Below are 9,169 nucleotides of genomic sequence, written 5' to 3'. Positions count from 1 at the left end.
CTTGTTAGACATGATTTATTATGATCCAGTCAAATGCATTTGCTCTGTTGTTTGTTGTTACGTGCCATCAAGTAGCATGCGACTCATTACATTAGTGAATGTCAAAAGCCAAAGTCTATCTATTCAAGGAAATACAGCCCTTCATCCACTATTGTCCAAACCCAGAGCCTTTCAGGCCAAGATTTAAGATGGGAGTCTGGAGGCCCAAATTCCCTCTATTTGGGTGATGAGTTCCCTCTTGGCTGCCATCTCCAGCCCAATTATAAACTGTTTTCAATCCTAAAGTGGTCAGACAACTCAATTCCTAAAGGTTTTATATTGGCAAGGCTCTAGAATACTCTTTTAAGAGCATCATCAAAAGACTAGATTAAAAATATTTGGCTATTGACCCCTGATCTTAAAATGCATCTCTCTGTGTACACCTAAATCTTGCCACCATTAGTGAGATGGGAATTCTAAGCACCAGCACTGTATCTAGCATAGAGTGAATTCAATAGAATTCAATAATCAATACTTAGATAGTCAATCTTGTTATTAAGATGGACTCTTCTTGACTGTTAAGATCATTTAAGGATTCCCCTGCCCATTTCCTTCACCCTCTCCCTCCATCCACCACATTGTACCACCCTGTGATTTTTGCACCTACCCATCCTCACGCCTCTGCTCCAACCTTTCCCCCCTTGGGTCCCATACATGCTTTACTAGTTATTCTTCTATTTTTATAATAATGATCTTAAGACTTTTCATAGAGGAAAACATTCAGATGGTCAACAGACACATGAAGTAATGCTCAAAATCACTGGCAATAAGAGAGATGCAAATCAAAACCTCAATGAGGTACCATCTCACCCCAGTAGCAGTGGCAAAATTTATCAGGACAGCAACCAATAGATGTTGGAGAGGGTATAGAGAGATGCGAACTCAGACACCATTCGTGCGATTGTAAAATGGTACAACCAATTTGTGACCCAGCTATTCCACTTCTAGGAGTGTACCCCAAGGAAATTAGAACTGAGACACAAATGGAGATCTGTACACTAATGTTCATAGCAGTGTTATTCACCATCGCAAGAACATGTAAACAACCCAAATGTCCAGCCACAACTGAATGGGTTGAGAAATCACGGTACAGTCACACAATGAAATACTATGCAGCACTCAGGAGGAATGATTCCAAAAAAATGTTAGAAAACTTGAGAGAGACTGGAGAGCATTATGCTGAGTGATCTCTCTCAGTCTCATAAGATCATTTAAGGATTTAAATTCCTCCTCGCCAGCCTCAGTAGTATTGAGACCCCTTCAAAGCTAATTCAAAACTTTCCTGGTCTTCGCCCACAGGTATTTGTGCAATTGCCGGAGTGTCCGTGTTTGCCAACATGCTGGTCACTGACTTCTGGATGTCCACAGCGAACATGTACACTGGTATGGGTGGCATGGTGCAGACTGTTCAGACCAGGTATGCTTCTCACCTGCATGGTGGTACCTTACAGCAAATACCTTGAGAATCCTGTTAAACACATGTGCCTAACATGTCACTGACTGAACAGCAACAATTTATCGGGGACTGCCACATTATAGTGCACAGAAACAATGATCTGTAAATTCATTAACTTCATTTCAGTGAAATGTCTGTAGTGAAGTATCTTTGGTGACTTGAGGCTGGCCTGAGTACATTGTTATTGTCACATTGTCAATCCATCCTGTTAGGGACTTCCTCTCTTTCTCGATCTCTCAACCTTTCCTAGCATAATATCCTTTTCCAAGGACTTGTCCCTCCTTACAACATGTCCAAACTTTGTGAGACCAAGTTTCATCATCCTTACTTCCATGGAGCACTCTGGCTACACTTTCTCCAAGACATACCTGTTTGTTCTTTTGACAGTCTCTGGGATATCCAGCACTCTTCTCTAATATCACAATTCAAAGGCATCACGTTTTCTTCTGTCATCTTTACTGTCAAACTTTCAGATGCATAGGGAAAGATTAAAAAGACCATAACCTAGATCAGACACACCTTGAAATTTAAACTGTGTGTTTTTCCCAGTGCCACTTACCTTTTGAATTCTTGACTGCTATAACCACACTAAGCTTGGAAGCAGGCGTGACACCCACTTATGAAATAGCTTGCCTTCAGAAACTCTATGAACTTAGAGAAACTATGAAAGTTATGCATGTTCAAGATTTTCATTCATAAGGTCACTATGAGTCATCTATGACTCAATATCATGTAACAAACAACAAAACATAACCACAGGTATTTATTGTGGATCTAAGTAAGATGAAATTGTTGACATCAATGTTTTCTCCATTTATCATTATGCTGCCCATTGGTCACAATAGCTGAAGCTAAGGGAAAGGTGAATGGTTCAAATCCAAAGATTCAAAGTATAAAAAAAATTCAAAACTTTGGAGGTTTGGCCCCTCCAAAGAACAAAGACGGGGTAATATGCTTCCATGAAGATTTAGTCTTAGACACTATATGGGGAAGTTCTATGCTGTTCACTCTGAGTTAGAATTAACTCAATGGCAGTGAACTTGGGTATTCTGGAAACAAGATTTCTTAGATTGTACGCAAGTTGAGTGAGTTTTAAATGCAATCACTGTTGCATTTAAAAAGAACAGAATAAACACAGAGACATGAGAAGGTGAGGAACACAGAGACAGATTTAAGCACAGATTGCTGGAAGACACTAGAAGCTGGAAGAGACAAGGAAGGATCTATAGCTTGAACTTCTAACCTCTCAAATAATGAAAAATAAAATTCTGTTCTTTGTTGTTATTGGGTGCTGTTGAATCCAAACTGACCCTTCACTGACCCTCCAAAGGGTTTTCCTAGGCAGTAAATCACACGGGAAGAGACTGCCCATCCTTCTTCCATGGAGCAGCTGGTGGATTCGAACCGTGTGCCTTTGGGATTGCAGTGCTACTTCTTACCATTCTGTTGTGGTAAAAAGAAAATCCAACCACACACTGCTGTTGAGTCAGAACCAACTCACAGTTGACCCTCCAGCAGGTTTGGAGGCGACTGGGCAATCTTCTCACTCACAGCAGCTGGTGGATTCGGATCACCTGTCTTGGGGTTGGAACCACAGCTTCCTATCCACTGGGTCACCAGGGCTCCTTAGGTAAATAAAATGGAATGACAAATCCTAGACAGTGGCTCTCTTGGGAATTTCATGAAATAGTAGTTATAGTGTTTATCATAGTAAGAGCTCCGTGTTGCTGGTAATAGTTGGTGTCATTGAGTTGGGACCAACTCATAGATTATCCTCCCAGGAGCTTGGAGGAGATTGCCCACCTTTCTCTCACAGAGCAGAGGTGGATTCAAACCATCTACCTTTGAGTTAACAGAGTAACTCCTACCACTAGACTATGAGAGCTTTCTATACAGGCTCAATGTTATTGTTGTTGTCGTTGTTGTCATCATCGTGTGCCATCAAGGTGGCACTGGCCCATAGCTGACCCTCCAGATGGTTTTCAGAGGCAGTTAATTGCACTCAGAGGCAGTTAATCACATGGGAGGTGATTGCCCATCCTTCTGCCATGGAACAGCTGGTGGATTTGAACTGCATGCCTCTGGGATTACAGTGTAGCTTCCTACCACTGGGCCACCAGAGCTGCCTACTAGTTCTCAATGGATGGTAGCCGTTGCTGCAATCATCACTAATTATGCAATTAGGGAGCTCTGTTGGCTTACTCATAGGGAATTGAACCCAGGGCGTACCTCTCTGGAGACTGAATCCGGAGCCTGTATCTTCTCTGGAGAAGGATTGACAGTCTCTTCTCTTGTGATTTACAGCCTCAAAAATCAAATGGAAGGTCAGTTCTGAGTGGATTCCCACTCAATGGCAATGAGTTTGAGTTACTATGCACACAATTGGCCGTCGATCAGGGCGCCAGGTAACAGGAATGTCCCAGGAAATTGCCTGGGGTCTCCTGCAAGAAGCTGCAGCAAGAAGTCTCCTGTTTTGTCCCCTTCCACAAGCAAGGAAGACTAGCAAACAGGTTGAGAGAACAGCCCTCACACCGAATATTTGTCTTTTCCCAAAGAAAGGAACGAAAAATAGCATATGGACCTTTTTCTCCCAGGATACGCTCAAAGGCTGAGCTTAGTGTATCAGCAATGCCCTTTGCACAACTGTTGGTCACCAGGGTCATTCTGTTAGAACATGGGTGTTTTCAAAACACATCGAAAGTATCATATTCCCTTTGGTTGCTGAGCTCTGTGCTTATATCACTTTTTCTCCACTGCTGGTATAACACAGCGGATTTTAAACATGTCAGCGAGTCATGGTGCTCCACACACAGTTCCCATTCTTTGAGGAACATCGAAGAAAACCTCCAACAAGAAGCATCCAGTGTGGTGAACTCTCTTCTCGCCTGCACTTGGAGATGAACGTCAAGTTAGTGTTGAAATTCTTCAGACTTCCTAACAGTTCACTTTTCCTTAGTTTCCTAGAGCCACTATTACAAAATACCACAAAAGGGTGACTTTGAGGGACAGAAATGTATTTTCTCACAATTCTGGAGTCAGTCTGACAATAGCTATGTCACTTTTATCTGAGAGCATTGTGAGAGGAACTGACCTAGGCCTCTCTCCTAATATCTAGTAGCTTCTGGAAACCCAGGGTGTCCTTTGCAGCTTATGCATGTATGTTCATGTGACATCTTCCCCCGTGTTTGACCATCTCCACGTCCATTCTCCATGTTTACGTGCCACCCACGAGAATCTTGTTTCTCCAGCTCTCACAAGTTTCACTTCTGACAAAATACAGTCATACCACTTCTCTATCACTCATATTAGTGGAAATATTTTAGTTTTTCCTTCTCTCCAGGGTTTCTACATTGCCCAATCACTGGGTTTTGTAGGCTTCTCTGTATAACACACCACTCTGAAGGGATTTATGTTAGGAACCACCATACTTCAGTATGATTCAATTGCTATTATCTTCAGTGGAAGATCCTATTTCTCCCAACAAAGTCACATTTATGGGTACAGTGCTTTAAGATTCAAGAGGTCTTTTTTGAGGAATGTAATAATATGATCTATAATAATGAGGATGTGAGGATAGATACCTATGTCTAAACGTCTATTGGGAATTAAAGTTATTTTATTCCCTGGAGATCTTGGGTCAGACAAGCCCAGTATAGTTTACAGTTTTGGCTGAAACAAAGGAGAGTGTCTGTGTCTGTCTTGTTCTCCATACCTGCAGAGCAATGTTAGACACACTGTCGTTGTAAGATGCCATCAAGTCAGCTCTGAGTCTTGAGACTCTCCATCTACAACAGAATGATCCTGTACCATCCCGCAGTTTCTGAACACTGAGCCCACTGTCGCAATCACCATGCCAACACAACTCACGGAGGGTCTGTCTTTTCCTGACCTCAGCTTTTCCAAAGATGATATGTTTTTCCAGAGACTAACCCCTTTTCATAACACGTTGCTGTTGTTGTTGTTGTTATGTACCGTCGAGTCGCTTGCGACGCATAGCGACCCTATGTACAACAGCCCTAAACCCTGCTCTATCCTGTGCCAATCGCACCATCTCTGACACTTCCATCCCGATTACCCCAGTCACTGAATCAATCCACCTCATAGAGGGTCTTCCTCTCCTGCGCTGTTCCTCTATCCTACCAAGCATGATGTCCCTCTCCAAGGACCTGTCTCTCCTTACAACATGCCCAAAGTGTTTCATAACATACATGCCTGAAAGATGTGAGACAGAGTCTCATCTATATATAGCATAGTCTTCCAAAGGAATAAACAAATCTATTGTGGAAGAATTGCAGCCAAAGACACACATTATTGTTGCTGTTAGGTGCCATCGAGTCAAGTGTGATTCACAGTGACCCTGTGAACAACAGATCTGAACCGAGTCCTATCTCCTGCCATCCTCATCATCTCTGATATCCTTGATCCCATACCCCGTCCTATCTCCTGCCGTCTCATCATCTGATACACTTGATGCCATTGCTGCAGTTGTGTGTCAATCCAGCTCACACTGTAAATGACAATAAATATTTGCTGAATAAGTGAATGAGTGGATACTGTAGCTTAGTTTTTCTCAAGACAATATTCCTGTCTCCCGAGATGGTTGCAAGAATTACTCAAGAAAAGGTAAACAGAACATTTAACCCACAACAAGAGTTCAAGGAACCAAGCTCCCTCCAGAACTAACACCTGGTTCTGTGTCTTTCAAAGTTCTCTTTGTCAAATTTTCAAGACACTTTTCCAGTCAAGAGGACCGAGAGAGATTCCTAAGATCAGAGAGATGCCTCTGAGAGTAGAGACTTGGAATTCTGTGCTTGACTGATGTGAGGGGCCCAACAATCTTGCCTCTGACTAACTTTAATCCCCTTTGGATTCCCCAAGGTCCTGTAATCTGACTGACTGAGACCCAAGGGGACATGGGTTGGCAGGGTTTACTGTAAATTCATGGGTCACGGATGTGTAATCCAAAGAGCAGACGCAGGGAGGTGCGGGCAGCTGGGTGGAGCCTGGAGATGTGACTCCCACACTCAACAGCTGTCTCTCCCGCGCAGGTACACCTTTGGTTCCGCTCTGTTCGTGGGCTGGGTGGCTGGAGGCCTCACGCTGATTGGAGGTGTGATGATGTGCATTGCCTGCAGGGGCCTGATGCCAGAGGAAACCAAGTAAGTCTGTGCACCTCAATACAAGCAGTCATTCCATTCCCTCCAAGTCCATTTTAGGGTGTGAACCACAGACAACACCATTACATCAGCCCCATGGAATCACTTTACTAACAAAAAGATTGATAAGCTTTCTCCTTCTTTTTTTTCCTAATTATTTTGTGTGTGTGTACTGTCAAATCGCATCTGATTAGTACAGGAGGAAATTGTCCCTCCTTCTCCAGCAGAGCATCTTGTGAATTTGAACTGCATATCTCTGGGATTGCAGTGCAGCTTCTTGCCACTAGGCCACCAGAGCTCCCTTAAGCTTTCTCTTTCTAAGGGATATTTCAGCCTGAGTAGGTTCAGGGACAATCCTCTTTGAAGTGAAAAACCACACCTGTAGATGCCTTCTAGTTCCCAGGTCGTCCAAATAATTCGAGAAAGGCTGGCAGTTTGAATCCACCCAGAGACCACTTGGAAGACGGTTCTGGTGATCTGACCCTGAAAGATCATAATTTTTCGAACTTTAATGGACAGTTGCACTCTGCATACAGAGGGCTAGCCGGACTTGGAATAATTTGGCAGTTATGGATCTGATAGACGCCTGCTAGCTTCAGTGTTCTGTCACTCAAGTTGTTCTTAGCCCAGGAGACATTTGGCAGCATCTACCTAGAGCCATTTTTTATGGTTACAGCTAAAAGGGGAGATACAGGCATCTAGCATGCAGAAGCCAGAGATGTTGCTCATTTTGAACTGACTTGTGTTCCCTGCAAAATTTACATTGATGTTCTTACCTCTGGCGTACATGTTCCTAAGTCTTAGGAAAACCAGGACAGTTGGTCACCCAAGGCTTTGGGGCACTGGTCCCCCAGCTCTGCAAGGCACAGAATCTCTTGCTTTATGTTGGAGCTTTGCTAAAGTTGAGAGGTGACCACTCTGCTAATCAATTAAAAATTCATTTGAGGGAGCTCTGGTGGCCTAGTGGCAAGAAGTTGCACTGCAATCCCAGAGGAACACGGTTCAAATCCACCAGAGGCTCTGCCGGAGAAGGAGGCGCAATCTCCTCCTGTACCAGTCAGATCTGATTTGACGGTACACACAAAATAAAAAAAAAATTCATTTGAACAAAGTCTATGGGACTTTATTATGTTGAAGGATTTGCGGGCTGGAAGTTACATCTGTGTAGCCTCCAATCTGCTCAACGTGTGAGTGAGAGAACTAAGGCCCAGGGAGAACAGACGACCTGCTAGAAATCACAAGGCTGGTCAGCAATTGAACCAGACTCTCTCAGTTCTAAATGGAGACCATTATGGAGTAAATGAGAGGAGAGGGAGAAGAAAAAGGGGGGAAACAGAGACGGGTGAGGGTATACAATAAGGGTTTGCTTTAGCATTCACTATAAGACATTAATTGCAACAATTGAAGGTAATGAATGCCTATGAATGATTTATGAAAAACAACTAACATGATCTGCAATATTATTCAAAATGGGTGACCCTAGAGGACATTATGCTGAGTGAAGTATCTCAGTCACAAAAGGATAAATACGGCATGGTGCCACTGTTGGAAAACAGGACTGACCTTGGGGCTAGGGGGGGAAGACTGAGAAAGAAAGGTCAATAATATATACTGCATTGAAATAGATGAGGGAGAAAACTGTTTAAAAAGGATATGTGATTAGGTATTTTTGTCATGACAGGAGTCCAGAGTGAAGGCTGCATGGTGGAGTGGACCTGGGGGAAAGTTTGTAAAACAATGAAAGAATTTTTCTTTTACTTTTCCAAGAGGGTAGTTTACTGAGGAGGAGGGTTGGGAGAAGAGAAAAGTACAACAATGAATGAATGGAAATCCAAAATCTCTGTAAATTTTTATTGAAATTAATAATAAATTTTTTTTAAAACCCTAACGTGATCTATAAAATTTACTTTTCACTCAAATAAAAAAAGTGGTAGAAACAGAAGGGAAAAAAATGGAGACCATTCAGGGTAAATGAGGGTGGTTTTTTTTATACCACCAAAGGCACCTGTGGTCACGGAATATTCCTTTTTTTTTTTCTTTCAGCTACAAAGCAGTGTCTTACCACACCTCAGGCCACAATGTCACTTATAAGTCTGGGGGCTTCAAGGCTGGCACTGGCTTTGGACCCAACACCAACAACAAGAAGATATACAACGGGGGTGCCCAAGCAGATGAAGAGATACAATCTCACCCTTCCAAATATGACTATGTGTAGTGTTTGAAGATAATTCAGCATGTACAGCAAATTAGAGCTCGTGCAAGAAATTGGGAAATTATACACAATTCCTCAGCACTTTTGACTATTTGGATGGTTGGAAGTTAGAGAAATTGTCATTTCATCTGTGATGGGAGATTGGATGGCCTCATCCAGTTAATGGCCTCCATCTCTAAAGGTTACATCATCAAACAACTGAGTTCTCATTTATGAATTAACTCATATTTTTCCAATCCTTTTCTCTCTTTTCCATAGTTACTTACAGAGTTTTCTAATCTGATGGCACAATGTGTCTGAATCCCT

The 9,169-nt window shown here is 42.7% G+C and overlaps 1 protein-coding gene across 1 annotated transcript in view; it reads left to right on the top strand.

The window, feature by feature from the left end:
• Positions 1-8,886, top strand: part of CLDN18 (claudin 18) — a 17,434-nt gene extending 8,548 nt beyond the window's left edge. The window contains exons 3-5 of the mRNA XM_006883357.1: positions 1,339-1,456; positions 6,544-6,654; positions 8,695-8,886. Of these exons, the coding sequence (XP_006883419.1) occupies positions 1,339-1,456; positions 6,544-6,654; positions 8,695-8,866 (401 nt within the window). The 3' untranslated portion in view covers positions 8,867-8,886. The remainder of the gene's footprint in view (positions 1-1,338; positions 1,457-6,543; positions 6,655-8,694) is intronic.
• The last annotated feature ends 283 nt before the right edge of the window (positions 8,887-9,169 follow it).

This window comes from Elephantulus edwardii, unplaced genomic scaffold (assembly GCF_000299155.1).
Source record: "Elephantulus edwardii isolate Elephantulus edwardi_28Jun2011 unplaced genomic scaffold, EleEdw1.0 scaffold00027, whole genome shotgun sequence".
Classification (NCBI taxonomy): Eukaryota; Metazoa; Chordata; class Mammalia; order Macroscelidea; family Macroscelididae; genus Elephantulus; species Elephantulus edwardii.
This window is presented reverse-complemented; position numbering and strand designations above follow the sequence as displayed.